Source organism: Takifugu rubripes, chromosome 21, assembly GCF_901000725.2.
Source record: "Takifugu rubripes chromosome 21, fTakRub1.2, whole genome shotgun sequence".
In the NCBI taxonomy this organism is placed as follows: Eukaryota; Metazoa; Chordata; class Actinopteri; order Tetraodontiformes; family Tetraodontidae; genus Takifugu; species Takifugu rubripes.
In genome coordinates, this window is record NC_042305.1 from 14,209,170 (window position 1) to 14,223,463 (window position 14,294).

The window sequence follows — 14,294 nt, forward strand, 5'->3', positions numbered from 1 at the left end:
TGACCCCAGTATTGCATTCTGTTGTGACTTGTATTTATTTGGATGCAGGCACACACACACACGGGCATGCCACAGAGCAGTACTTGCTCCCATATGTGAGAGGGGAAGTGGAGTAACGGGAGGGCGGAACCAAATAACTAACAGCTACGCCCGACGCAGTCATTTTGTGTGAGTGAGCGATTTCGCCAGGTATCCTCATATGAAAATACTGAAGCACAGGAGGCCGACAAGCCTGACTCAACCCCCAGACAGCGGGAAAGACCTCCCCGGACCGTTGCCCTGATGCTGAAAGGAGGTGGGGGCAATTTGGGTGGAGAGAGCAAAAGAGAGAGAGGGGAGTGAGCCGGGCAACAGAAGACAGATGGATTATCTGACATGCGCCTGGATGGAGCAGGATTCCTCTATAAATCCTGGCTCTTCGTTTTCCTTCCTTCAGTGAAATCTGAAAATGCCTTCTGCACACGTGGTCTGTAGCAGCTATCAGACAGGTAGACAGCCGGGTGCTCCTTCTGCCTTTCTCTGGGAATAAGGAATTCAACAAGTGGCAAACTTTTGACTTGGATTTAAGCAAGCCTTTTTTTCCCCCTTGAAATTCAGCCTGGAAACACAAGGAGCAACTGTTGGAGCAGCAGAAAAGGTCACAGTCAAAACTTTATCACACAATTAAGGAAGAATTCTTTATCCTTATTAGTTAATTTTTAACAGCAGAGGTTGACTTTCCTGTGGCGAGGAGACCACGGTGTGAGTTTTAATGTGATTAATTTAAAACCAAAATTGAAAGAAATCATAGAATTTGAAGCCTGTAGACTGTGGGCTCCCCTCCCTGAGCTCCCAGCCCATCCTCGCCCCCAGCAGCATGTCCCAGGCTCTGAGGCTGCTTCTAGTCCTTCACACAGCACACTACCATGATCCAATGGGCTGCTGGAGGGAGTAAGGCTGCCTCTGCCTCGAGCTTCTCCAGGACTGGGTCAGGAGCTCCTTGTAGTTCTGTATCGGGCACAGCCTCCAGACTAAGCTCGTCGACACTGGTTCCCTCTCTGTCCCTGCCTCTCTTGTTTGCACTGGTTGTTTTCTGCTTCTCCCTTCCTGGAGCGACCTGCCGTCTTCACAAGAACAAAGTGAGCTTTGCAAACCTGCAAACTCTCAGAGTTTCACTGAATGCCTCTGAGTCTGAGGTTGACTTAAGGCCCAGAGCTGCTAGAGGTCCCCCAGGTCAGACTCGGGGATCACAGGGTAGGCATGTGCGCAGCTACAGTCATCTCCAAGGGGACATAAGGATGAGGAAGCTGTTTTCATTCCAGAAGTTTTTCCTGAGAATCGATAAAGCTGGAATGGTCAATGGAACCAAAAGCAAGGATGACCCTCTCAGTAAGTAACTCTAAAGTAACAAATTCAAATCCAGCAACTGTCAATTATGTTCTGAAGGAGCAGGTGAGCTGAAAATGAGTTTAAAATGTGTTTGCAAAAAACGTTTTTGGACTTGTTTGCCAGGATTTCACAGTGGCAGAGATCAGCTGTCTGCTGCCTTAACCAAATGATTTAAATATAGTCTTAATGAAACCAGCATGAAGAAGGCAACCCCGATCAGAGTTGTCATTTTGTTTTAAACCAGACGTCCTGCTGATATCTTTGCTGTCCAAACACTCAGCACAATGATTTTAGCTCCCAGATGGTTTAAAAAGAAGCAGGGTCAGATAACCAGGTCATTATCATGCTGTCTTCACAGTCTAGGGTAAACAGCGCTGATAACAGCCACAGAGGAACAGGGCTTTCAGAGAGGGGGTGCAAACTTGTCAGCCTCACTGATGCTTGCAGACTGTTTCTGCCTCCCTGTGTCTACCTCTCCCACTCAGGCTGCCCGCCTGCCAGCCGGAGCTGAGCTAATTACATCCCTCAGTCACAGAACAGACATTTGTTTAAAGCAGTTTGACATGTGTCCTCGTCGAAACATGTCTTTAAAGTGATTACATGCTGTACGTTTCGGCATATCAGTCAGTAAAATAGCTTTCCCATTAGTCCCCCAGAATTCCCACCGTGCTACGTCTGTGTGCCTATCAGCCAGCGGGCACTTGCAAGGCCCAGTGTGTGTGTGTATACACACACACACACAAACACACAAACACACACATATATACACGGTATATATATAGGGAGAGAGAGAGAGCAACAACTTAATTTTCTGACCACATTAAACTTTGTAGCCTTGGTTAAATAGTATTTATCATAACAGCCGTGCATGTATTCACCTTAGATTTAATGTATGTTTGGAAAATGATCTGGCTATATGTGTTTTTAATGACCCACAATTCCTCTTTGTTGAGTCAATACAGAGTTCTGCAAGGAGATGAAAATGTGTGTGTTGGGGGGGCTCTCTGGAGGGACAAGTTCATGAATAACATAGCGGAGCGTCATTGTGGCCACATCAAAGCTGTGCGTCTTCAGTGTCAGCGGTGGTGCCATCAAAAAGCTGTGTCCCGAGGGGGTCTGGGGACACTGTGCGTGGATTATGTGCCCTCGTATCAGGTTCGCGTTGCAAAGGATACTACACAACAGCAGCTTCAGTCTTTGCTGTGGCCCCCCGAGGCTGGACATGATCCCAGGGCAGACATCCTTTTCACCAAGTGTAGGACTGGTTCAATTTAACTGTGTCAGACCCTCTAAGACGATGCATTCAGGTCAAAATGGATGGGATTTGATTATTCTGTGAGAGGTGACAGATAAGAGTTCGACTATGGCTGCTGCCTGTGGCCCTTCAAGGACCCGCCACTCGCTGTCTGTTAAAGAGCCAGTATCCAGCCTCCCACAGATTTATGGGGATGCCAGTGAAAAACTGTCCCACATGGTGTCCAAATTACTTGGAGGCTAAGGTGAGGTTACAGAGAGGCAAAGAAAAAAAAGGATAGCAATGCAGCCATTAGCATGGCCTAACTACATAATTCCGAATCTGTAACTCACTCTGACTCTTCATACGAGCAGCAGCTCTCAAGTGGCAGATGAACTTTTGTTAAACGGGACCAAAAAGCACAGAGTTAAAAGACTTTTGGTTAATTATCCACGGCTGTGTGTATGTGTGCGTGCGTGCGTGTGTGCGCATGTGTGTAAGAGAGAGCCCACCAGTTGTGTTGCTGTGGGCTCCAGACCATGTGTGCAAGATGCTTCTGGTCATGATTTAAAAAGTGTGTATGTGAAGTTTAGGTAACCCTGTGTGCATCCCTCTGAGTGTGCGCGTGTGTCTGCGTGCGCGCGTGCACGTGTGTGAGTGTGATCCCACCAGTTGTGTTGCTGTGGGCTCCAGACCATGTGTGCAAGATGCTTCTGGACATGACATTAAAAAGTGTGCGTGTAAAGTGTAGGTAACCCTGCGTATGTATGTGTGTGTACGCACGCAAGTGCGTGCACGTTGAGTGTGTGCCTTCGTGCATGTTCAAGTGCTTTAATCAAAGCAGCGGCCTTTTTTTTAATGTAGGGGAAAACAGATGGCGCTCTCACGGAGTTTCATCGAGAGAGATGTATTGCTTTGCTCTGAGGCGGGGAAATAGATGAATATCCCGCCTGTGTAAATACACACAGTGTGGTCCTTATCAAGTGTGATTACTATATCATCTGATTTATGCCTCACTCCACACCATTTCTCTGCAAAATAAAACCATCTCACCAGGTTTTTTCCCAACTGTTCAAGGGTTACCTGGAAAAACAACCGATGCGGCTGAGGTGAGGGGTTTGTGCTTGCCCCACTGTGGATAAAACCTCTTTTAATTCTCACCGAATGCCTTTATTCCCGAACCAGCCCAACACTAACTGCTGTAACTCCAGCCAGAGTATATTAAATAAGACCCAGTGTGCTGACAAAACACCAAAATGAGGCCGACTGACTTTTTTTACTTCATGTGTGGTTTAAAATTTGTCCCATGCTGAGCACATTTAAGGCTCCAACGTGTGATCTGAAATTAAATCAAGGTGTTTTAAGATCTTTTCCCAAATCTGCTGCAATAATTTGGCTATTATTGGCGGTCTGAGGAGATAGTCAAGGTTGAAGTTCCACAGTCAGGTCGAGGGTGCAATTTTACATTTACCTGCTCGGATGTTAAGTGCATGTGTGTGTGCATGTGTGTCCAACCTGTCTTGCCGCTGCCTCCGGTGGCTGACTTTGATCAGTGATCATTACAGCCTTACTAATCCTCCCTCCACCCCCAGTCTCACTGTCTCTCTGTCCTTCTCTCTGTCCCCCTCTGTTCTACTCCCTTTCATCCCTCCCATGTTTACAGAAAAGCCAGAGACCGCCATAGATTGTCTTACATCCTCACTCCATACCTGACACCCGATCCCATTCAGAAACCAGTCCCCCTCTGATCTTCAATGGCCGTTGTGTCACAGTCCCCACCGTTAGATCGCCACTCCAGACCTCACTGCCCCGAGGTGCCGCTATTTGAACTCGAAACTGATACAGTTAAGACCTCACGGATGAGGAGCGAATCTTCTGTATTTTTTAAGAGAGGGATTGTTCTTCGCACACCTGCATCCGTCACTGTCCGCTCGTATTTGAGGCTGGCAGCCCGAGAGGCACCCTGGTCACCACAGAGTGGGTCTGACGGTAGACCGGGCTCCCACGCAAGCAGTCATCGGACACAGGAGGGGCCACACGTCTGATCAAAGCACGTCAACGAGTCTTTAGAGTTCACACCCCCATGCTGAAGTGTGTGTCTGTGTACACACGCACTCACTGGGATAAAATAGTGACAGGTCACAGGAAACGGGGAAAGAAAGTCAGGAAGGAAGGCATGAAATCAAACGTGGTATGAGAACATGGGGTTACACACACACACACACACACACATGCTCAAAGAGTGTTCTGTGGTCAAAGGACACGTTAGGAAGTTATATTTCTTTGACCCCTGATACTGAGACCACACAAATAACCACAGCTGTCTGCAGCCAAAGCCTGTTCTTGTTAACTGGGGGTATAAATTAGTTCTCATAACAGACCAGGAGAATTACTCGAATTGCTTCAATGGGGACTCGGAAAACGCAAATGGCAAACAAATCATAAACAACGTTAGACCTTCAGTGGTATCCACCCATTACTTTGCAGGCTAAATGGACTGGGCAGCTGGAATCAGTTACACAGGTGTAGGCTGTAAAGTAACTTTATAATATCACTGAAATGATAAATGTGCTTGAGCAATAATTATAACCCGACACGAAATTCCCACAATCAAAGGTTGCATAATGAACATGAAATATGCTGTTATCCTTTATTACTCACCGTGAATCGGAGTATTGTTCTCATTTATCTCCGCTAAAGAGCCAAGCAGACACGCGGTGAGGACTGTTTCTCGGGACCTGTAGTGCACTGAATAAGCAATATTTCTTTGCTCCATCCTAGGTATTCTGGAGATCACTTCGGTGGACGTGGGAGTGGTGGCCATCAAAGGGGTGAACAGCAACTACTACCTGGCTATCAGCAGGAAAGGAGAGGTTTACGGAGCGGTTAGTATCCGGGTCAGGGGTCAATCTGAAGGGTCCAGATAGAGAGATAGTGTTGGATTCCTCTGCTCTTATCAGAGTATTGTCCTTATCTTTACTTCTCTGACTGCTGGGTCAAAGCTGAATCACAACCAGGCCTGCGAACACACACACACACACACACACGCGCGCGCACACAGACCACAAGTAGAACTGTGCAATTTTCCTGAGTGTATCGTAGTCCTGCACACAAAGAAAAGCATGCATTGCAGATTAGGAGGGAGTATAAACAAGACGCCAAGTGCAACCACAATGGAAGACAGTGGTTATGCTTTTCCTAAATGTCACAGGTCAAATGATGGCAACACATCTTTGTTTTTGTTCTTAGCGGGAGTTTGGCGTTGACTGCAGTCTGAAGGAGCGGATCGAGGAGAACGGCTACAACACGTACGCATCGGCTATGTGGAAGAACAAGAAGCGGCAGATGTTTGTGGGTCTAAATGTCCACGGGAAGCCGCTGAGAGGGAAGAAAACCCGCAGGAAGAACAGGGCCACCCACTTCCTTCCAATTGTGGTGTGAACTGGAGAACGCTATTGGAAAAGGAGGACATGCAGCACTGGACAAATACTGAAAAAAGAAGCTGTAGAATAAAGACTTTCAGTTGGAAAAAAGACACATTTAAAAACAAGGCACTAACACTGTTACATAAAAACATGGTCACTGCTCCTATGGCTTTGATCAAGATCATCTTAATTGGTGAGGAAAGATGAAGATCTGTGTTTTCTGTGGCATGGAATTAGATTTTCCCCCTTTTTTCTCTGTGCCAAACTTTTGAAAACTGGACCTTTTGTGTAATGTGGAAACTATGGGAGATACTGTCACACGTAGATACAGGAGATGTTGTAAGATGTTATTTATAATCCTTATTCACCAACAGATTAAATGGGAGGGAAAGAAATTGCTTCCGATGAGGGAAATGAGCGGTCATTTTTTTCATGACTGGGCATAAGAATAGATGTCTTAACAGCAATTGTTTAATCCTCTGTGTCCTGGTTGTTATTGTAATGATTTATTTATTTTGTGAAATATTTAACTGAAGGGGACACTCATGAGTAAAGCATTCCTTTGCATTCTTTACTTTTATAGGAACTCTATTATGTGAAAATAAACAGCATTTTCTCATCTGCAGTTTAGTCCTCTTCTCTTTATGACTATGCATATTTCTTCACACCTGAGAACTTAACTGGAAAAGATATATATTCACTTCCGTGCAGCTGGTCTATATGCAGCTATTACAGTGTTTAGCTCCACAACAGACACATCAACCACACTCAGTTCTGACATCGCTCTTCAGTTCAGTCCAGTTTAGGTTGGTTCATTTTGGTTTGGCTCAGTTCACTTTTGGTGAAGTAAGAAAAAAACTCCCTTTAATGGGAAGAAACTTTGAATAGGACCAGGTTCATAGGGGAAGAGAGGAGAGGAGAGGAGAGGAGAGGAGAGGAGAGGAGAGGAGAGGAGAGGAGAGGAGAGGAGAGGAGAGGAGAGGAGAGGAGAGGAGATCTAATAGATCTAATAAGCAGATTCAGCATTTCCTAATTAAAACAATGAATATTGATCCCTGAAGGCACCTGGGGCTGACAGAAATGCCACATGATTCTTTAATTCATTCGGCACAGCTAATACGTACGGAGGCAGAAATATGAAGGAGACAGAATGAGGGATGTGATCAGTGGCAGTGGCCCTGATGGCAGATGAAAAGATTGCAGGGAGAACGTTTACACCTCAGGCCCAATGTCCTCTCATCTGAAAAGTAGGAGAAGAGCTGCAGGGAAAAGAGGCTGGTAACTACAGAATAAGAATAAGAATCCCAGGATGAGGAAAGCATTTTTGTTAAGAGAAGAAACCCAGTCCAGTTGACAGAGAAAACTACCTTGCATTTTTGTTAAGGGTTTCTGTATTTAATGGTTGTCTCAGCAATCACTGATGATTTATTCTGAGGAATGTTTCACTCCATTCCAACATAACAGTTTAGGCAACATATCAGATACTGTTTAACCCTCTGCTCCGCACCTCATAAATGTTGAACTTTCAATGTTACCAAATGTTAAACCACATTGTGTACATTTGTGTATACAGTGAGTACATTTACAGGAATTTAATCAGGGGGGAAAAGAAATGCATTGCTGTGTTGGGGCTCTGTTTAATATCTGTTGCAAAGAACATATTCAACTGACTTGCAAGACATTTTGTCATTATACATTCCCGAGTTTGAATATTTGAACGTACTCCAAGATGCAGGCATGTGGAGAAAAAAAACAACAATAACAAAAAATAAGGGCAGTAATCTTTTATCAGAGTGGGTCTCTGCATTTCTGGAACAGGAATTCTCTGTGCTATAATGCGATCCAGCTTTGGGAAACAAGTGGAAAATGACCAGAGGGTAAAACAACTAATGAATACTTACGCTGAGAGGTCTGGTGCAACACATGTTTGTTGCGGGCAGCTACTGAGTGAGTTCAGATAGGGAGGCACTTCTGAGGCATGTCTGCGATGCATTTTGTTGTTTTTAAATTGATATGATTTGTCCACTAACAAACATTTGAATCAATGTGAGGTCATTTAATGTAGTTACGATTTTCTTTATGATATCAATCAATTTGTACCATTATATTACACTAGATGCACTACAGTCATGTTGATTTCTTGGAAGGATTTCTTAATACTGAAGGTATTGTCTAGCCAAAACATACTCTTCAATCAAAAATTGCACCACTTTCTTAAGAAATTATTGTAGCAGAGAGTACATTGATTAAAAAGATATCCCAATAACTTTATATTTAAAGAATAAATGCTGAAAAAATTAAAACAAAAACCTAAAGTCCATGGAAAATTCGAAAATTAATTTTACATTTTTAGACAAAACCTTGAAATTTTTTGTAAAACTCAAATGTCATAATTTAGTAATTTATTCTTACATTCGATAAATCTGCTTCCATTATTTCTTATTACCAAATTTGGCCGGTTGTCCTCCGCGCCGCTAGAGGGCGGTAGTTCAGCTCCTACGTCAAAGGAAGCCACTGGTAGTGGGTTTGTTGTTAAAAGGAAGTGGACAAAAAGTTGTGTATACGGAACATCCAGTATGAGAGATAGTGCGTATTTTATTCTGATAAGATAAAGAAGTGTCTCCAAAAGAAAAGCGGGGCCGCTTGATTTTTTTTAATTCATGCCGATGTGGATTTGAGAGTCAGACTGACAGGCCAACAGTCATGAATGACAATTTTAACCGAGCTCCAGGAGCTGGGAGAATCCGAAGTCCTCCTGCAGACCCTGGGTTTGTGGGCACCGCCGGGGATCCCAACACCAGCACCACTTTTTACAACCAAACGGTTTCTCCGCTGAGACAACCGCGAACATCCCCGTCTTTTACAGAGAGCCCGCACAACGACACGGCTGGTGAAGGTGGGAAACCGCCAAATAAGCTACGTCAAACAGCAACACGGATCGTTAAAGGGCTAATTTTAAGCATGTTCTCGATTTCGTGTAAATTTCTTCGATGTCATTTGTTGACGGTCACAAAACGTGTGATTGTTGAACTTGTCTGTGTCCCCAATTTCCTTGAGTGGATTAATCTCACAACCATTTGCTAAACTAGCAGCTAGTTGCCAAGATGTTAGTAACTGTTAGCATCCTGGCACAGTGACCCGCACCTGTTGGATGGTCATTTCAAGTGAGGTAACGTAGCTTCTAAATTAAGCTCCCAGTCAGATGTCGACGGTTGGCCAGTGAGATTGATCTTCCGGTTAACGCCTTTAAAGTTGAGAATCGTCAAAAACAAAGACTAAGATTCAGTTTCACTTCTCACGAAATGTAGATCCCGTGTTTCTCCCAGGCGCATGCGTCGGGGATAGTGGCGTCTGTTGTGGGGTTGTCTTTATTGCATATTAGCTGAACGACTCCATCTGATTTGCAGATCTAAAAAGGCAGAGCATCCCGCAGCAAAGTGCACACGCAAACAACACATCTTCCCCCGATAGATTTACCCAAGAGGCGCCTGCGGTGAACTCATCAACCCTCTCAGCCAGTGCTCCAGAGTTTGTACCAGCTGGGATGATGTGTGAGGTAAGTTCCTGACACTCTCAGTTTCTTTTCTTGTCTGTTATATTCACAATGGTGCCGATATTTCTTGTATTTAAATTTGAGGGGGTCATTGATTTTTATTTGTACATAGAACAACAATCTTTATTTTGACGGCGAACACTTTTATGGAGAACCATGCTTGGCTGACATGGTCACAGACTTTCTGGGTCACCTGAGCACCTCACCAGGGTCCTTTGAGTCGGATATTGGGTACATTAGCGACACCATCAATTCCTGGGTTAATACTGAAGAGACGTTGAATGAGCTTGTTGACCTGATCTTCACGCAGGTAAGAAAAACTCTATTCACATTTGACATCAGTATCGACTCAAAATCGTGTAGATTGGAGCCAAATCCTGTCTAAATGGAGCATGTTTGCTTGATGTCTGCCATCGCAGTCTACCACCATTCCAAACTTTTCTTACACGGGGGCCAGGCTTTGTAACTACCTGTCTCATCATCTCGCTATCAGCCCACCGAGCGGCAACTTCCGTCAGCTTCTCCTAAAAAGGTCATTTGCATATAATATTGCTGTACAAAACAATAATAGCCGTAATTATTGTTCTTAAATTAACAATGCGTCCTCCGTAGATGTCAAGTAGAATACCAGCAGAGGGACGCGGCTGCCAGGGGAGATGCCGAGGCTCAGAAGAAGCTCCACTCCTTTGTGCTCTTTCTCGGAGAGCTCTACCTTAACTTGGAGGTAAAAGCCAAGCGTGCTTGCAAATCTGTCACACGGAGGATTCTTACTGAGAAAAGCAACCGAATCTTTCAGTCACTAACTTGGTCCCAGTTTTGCCCACCAGCACATCTTCAACTATTTATTTATTTTTTCTTCAGGTGAAGAGTGCAAAGGGGTCTCCAGATCGAGCTCATGTTCTGCTGTCTGCCCTCAATGACCTCATGAACACTCTGTTCAGCCATCCGGTCGACACAAATCTCATCTGCGCCGTCAAACTGCTCAAGGTTTCACAACTTTACACGCGCGTGGCGACTCTGTGGCTGAGCGAAGTCTTGAAAACGTGTTGTGAATTCGCAGCTGACAGGTTCCGTCCTGGAAGACGAGTGGAAGGAAAGTGGTAAAGCACATATGGATGAACTGATCCAGAGAATAGAAACCATCCTCCTGGATGCGACCTGCAGCAGGTGTGGATCGTCTGCACCGCCAACCCTTTTCCTTTTTAACACGCTTGAAACACGACACAGGTGTTTTCCAATTCTCCCTCTTCAGGGACGTCAGGCAGATGCTTCTGAAACTTGTGGAGTTGCGATCGAGTGACTGGGGTCGAGTCCGCGACGCCGTTCCTGCCAGCAACGCCACTCCAGACAATGATCCAAACTACTTCATGGTGAGGGTCGCCTGCGCCGCCCGCGCTCTGCTGCCGGGGTTCGTTTCTCATCCGGTTTTCTTTCTCCTCTCAGAACGAGCCCACGTTCTACACCGAGGACGGCATCGCGTTTACAGCAGCAGACCCAGGTGAGAGGGGCCGGGACCGCAGCTGACCCGAGCATCTGCGGCGCAGCGTTCATGGCGCCCCCTAGTTTACAGAACTCAACAGGCGCTTCCCAGAAAAAGAAACTAATCTTGATGATTGAAAATCACTGTAGCTGAAGAAAGAAAAGTGAAAGTGAACGTGTCATCGTGACTTCAGCTGAATCCTTTCGCTGCAAACACGGCAGCCTGGATCACTTAAGACTTTTTTTAGGGTGTTTACAGAGAATAGAACTTGTTTTATTACTTTTTTGAAGACGTGACCATTTTTAGATCCCTCATCCAAGATCTCTGCAGATCCGTACAGCAACTGTCGTCACTCTTGTTTACAGCCTCCCTTCATCCTTCAGTAGTGATGAAATTTGCCTTTTTAAGTTGAATTTGTGGCTCTGCTTCCGCAGAATTTGCTGAGAAATACCAGGAAATGCTGGCTAGACAGGACTACTTCCATGATACCTTTGGAGAAAATGGAAATGAAGCGTGAGTACAGGACATCCTCGTGCACGTCATTCCTGGCAGATGTTGATGTGGTTTGTTGTGTTTATCATAGTGTCCCAGCGTGCATGTTAATTACGATCTGTTCACTGATTAGAGAGCTTCACTAATTCTGCTAATTTCCAGTTTGATTTTTTTATTTATTTATTTTTATTTTTTTTAATGTGACCTCACTCAGATGTAACCTGTGGGCCCCTGAGCTTAGAAACCGGCCCACAATGCAACAGTGTCCACCATGTCCTCAGATTCAGTGTAGTCAGCAGTTGGGTGTGAGAGAGAGCTGAGCTCGCATCTCTCTCTCTCTCTCTCTGTCTCTGTCTCTCTCTGTCTCTGTCTCTGTCTCTGTCTCTCTCTGTCTCTCTCTCTGTCTCTGTCTCTCTCTGTCTCTGTCTCTCTCTGTCTCTCTCTCTCTGTCTCTCTGTCTCTCTGTCTCTGTCTCTCTCTGTCTCTCTGTCTCTGTCTCTCTGTCTCTCTCTGTCTCTGTCTCTCTCTGTCTCTCTCTCTCTGTCTCTGTCTCTGTCTCTCTGTCTCTGTCTCTCTGTCTCTCTCTGTCTCTGTCTCTCTCTGTCTCTGTCTCTCTCTCTGTCTCTGTCTCTCTGTCTCTGTCTCTCTGTCTCTGTCTCTGTCTCTCTGTCTCTGTCTCTCTCTGTCTCTCTCTCTCTCTCTCTCTCTCTCTCTGTCTCTGTCTCTGTCTCTGTCTCTCTGTCTCTGTCTCTCTCTGTCTCTGTCTGTCTCTGTCTCTCTCTGTCTCTGTCTCTCTCTGTCTCTGTCTCTCTCTGTCTCTCTCTCTGTCTCTGTTACACAAACCACCTTCAGCAGTTTTTTTATTTATAGTATTCCCCAAAAGACCCCCGCAGGCTCTAAAGAGGCTCTCTCCTGCTCGCAGGTACGATGACTCCGATGACGAGCTGGAGCCCGAAATGGCGGAAGCCTTTGAGAGGTTCTACTTGGAGACGGAGATGAAGAAACAACAACGACAACAACCACCCAACCATTAGAACCTGCGAGGCTCTATGGGCGCCCGTGTTTCCCCAGGTCCTCTGATGGATCGTTGAAGGATGAAGGGTTTGAGAACAGTTCGTTCTACCAAAAGCAAGCATTTAAATCACAACATCTCTGCATCGTTGCCCCCTCTGACGTTTGTAAGTCGGCCTTTATTGCAACATCAAGAATGGCTTTCCTCCTCCTTGAAGACACGGGTGTTTGTTGGTGGGTTCTACTGTTGTTTTCTCTGAACGAGAGTGCAGTGATTGTTTTTTCCTTCCTTTCTTATTTCATGAGGATCCCCCCCCCCCCCCCACAAATTTCCACCTGGAGCGCTTGAGCTGGACCACAGGTTCAGTCCGTTGTCACCCTCCCTTTATCACGTCAGGGCAATTTGGCAAGTTAACTTTGTTAAAGATGACGCGGAGCAGTTGCTTACAACAGCAAATTCATCAAATATTCCTCCCACTCACAGTGGAGGCACAAAAAAAAATGACCCAAATCAACACGTAGACCACCATTTGTCCTGAAACGCTGCTGAAGCCGTGAGAAACCTCAGAGCACATTTCGAAGTGGAAATTTGGTGTTGGTTTAGAAAAGTTAAATTGACCTCAAGCGTGAGAGCTTCTGTGCTAATGCCACAGAGAGACGCTGCGGGCCGTCAAACCCAACTCACTATTTAGAGCCTGTGGACGTTGCTGGAACACTTACTGCACATTGTCTGAATTCACATTCAGTATTATGGCTTATTTTTAAACCCTTATTTTCCTGTAATTAAACCTAAACATTTTAGACATTTAATCTTTAAATAATTTGGAAGAAATATTAGAGCGTAGGCCAACATTTAAGTTTCTGGATTTAGCTTTCTAAGCATCTAATGATGTCTCAAATGATAGATGACATCACCAGCATTGAACCCCACAAGAACGGAATGTTGTTTTATAGTTTGTAAATATTATTTATGGTATTATTTGCCTGCAATAAATCCTTCTTAGTTAAATATTTGTTCCTTGAGTTGATTGAGGATCAGTGAAAATGTTCTCACATGATAACAGGAATCAAACTCTTTCTCTATTAAAGGGAATCAGCAATATTCAAACATCAGCAGTAACTGGAAATTATACTTTAATTGCATAAAAATAATAATCTACCGTTGCAGAAATGCGGGCTTTGGCGCCATCTAGTGGTTATGTGCGTGTGTGCGCGCAAACAGCTCGTTTTTACTGGTCATATTACTTTTGTGTAGATGTGCAATGAAAATGAGTATTTTAATCTAGTCTACAACAAATTATGCAGATATTTATAAGTGTTTCATTTATTGATGCTGCCTGCTTTCTTCTGCATTTATCTGAGCCAAACAATTCTCATAAAGCAAACGAGGCTCTGAAACGGTTTCTGCTCATTTTTCTAAGGAAAAGGAAGTTGTGGTTGCAAGTGAAAAAGGAAGCAACACATCGTTGTAGATTTTGGTGATCACATGGAGTTAAAATGAATGATGAGTTAAATATCAGTGGGGAAGTAAAATGTAATTAATACATAATTATAATCTGTTACTTAAATGACATTATACAATTCACCATACCATCATTGTAACATAAAACAACATATAGAAAACATTCAATGTCCTCAGAACATCTTTGTTTGCAATGTGTTTTCCTGGATGTTTGGTGCAGTTGGAACCCACCGGTGGTGACTCGTTTAGAACAGCGCTTAAGAATTTAG

At 44.6% G+C, this 14,294-nt stretch overlaps 2 protein-coding genes across 2 annotated transcripts; both read left to right on the forward strand.

Annotated features, from left to right (window-relative positions):
* The first annotated feature begins 242 nt into the window (after positions 1-242).
* On the forward strand, positions 243-6,637 carry LOC101064582 (fibroblast growth factor 10). Its single transcript, XM_029830351.1, has 3 exons — positions 243-1,368; positions 5,384-5,487; positions 5,852-6,637. The coding sequence occupies exons 1-3, from the start codon at positions 906-908 to the stop codon at positions 6,041-6,043; spliced, it is 759 nt and encodes a 252-aa protein (XP_029686211.1). The 5' UTR covers positions 243-905; the 3' UTR covers positions 6,044-6,637.
* A 1,913-nt stretch (positions 6,638-8,550) lies between these two features.
* On the forward strand, positions 8,551-13,961 carry paip1 (poly(A) binding protein interacting protein 1). Its single transcript, XM_003975016.3, has 11 exons — positions 8,551-8,923; positions 9,435-9,583; positions 9,693-9,890; positions 10,000-10,112; positions 10,193-10,304; positions 10,442-10,567; positions 10,641-10,747; positions 10,833-10,950; positions 11,024-11,078; positions 11,495-11,573; positions 12,475-13,961. Exons 1-11 carry the CDS (start codon positions 8,731-8,733, stop codon positions 12,584-12,586), a joined length of 1,362 nt encoding a protein of 453 aa, XP_003975065.1. The 5' UTR covers positions 8,551-8,730; the 3' UTR covers positions 12,587-13,961.
* The last annotated feature ends 333 nt before the right edge of the window (positions 13,962-14,294 follow it).

Bases quoted from the DNA above. Each gene is read 5' to 3' on its own strand.
- LOC101064582 (XM_029830351.1), top strand. From the start codon at position 906: ATGATCCAATGGGCTGCTGGAGGGAGTAAGGCTGCCTCTGCCTCGAGC. The intron at 1,369-5,383 runs GTAAGTAACTCT...GCTCCATCCTAG, and splicing joins AAGCAAGGATGACCCTCTCA to GTATTCTGGAGATCACTTCG. The intron at 5,488-5,851 runs GTTAGTATCCGG...TTTTGTTCTTAG, and splicing joins AAGGAGAGGTTTACGGAGCG to CGGGAGTTTGGCGTTGACTG.
- paip1 (XM_003975016.3), top strand. From the start codon at position 8,731: ATGAATGACAATTTTAACCGAGCTCCAGGAGCTGGGAGAATCCGAAGT. The intron at 8,924-9,434 runs GTGGGAAACCGC...TCTGATTTGCAG, and splicing joins CAACGACACGGCTGGTGAAG to ATCTAAAAAGGCAGAGCATC. The intron at 11,574-12,474 runs GTGAGTACAGGA...TCCTGCTCGCAG, and splicing joins GGAGAAAATGGAAATGAAGC to GTACGATGACTCCGATGACG.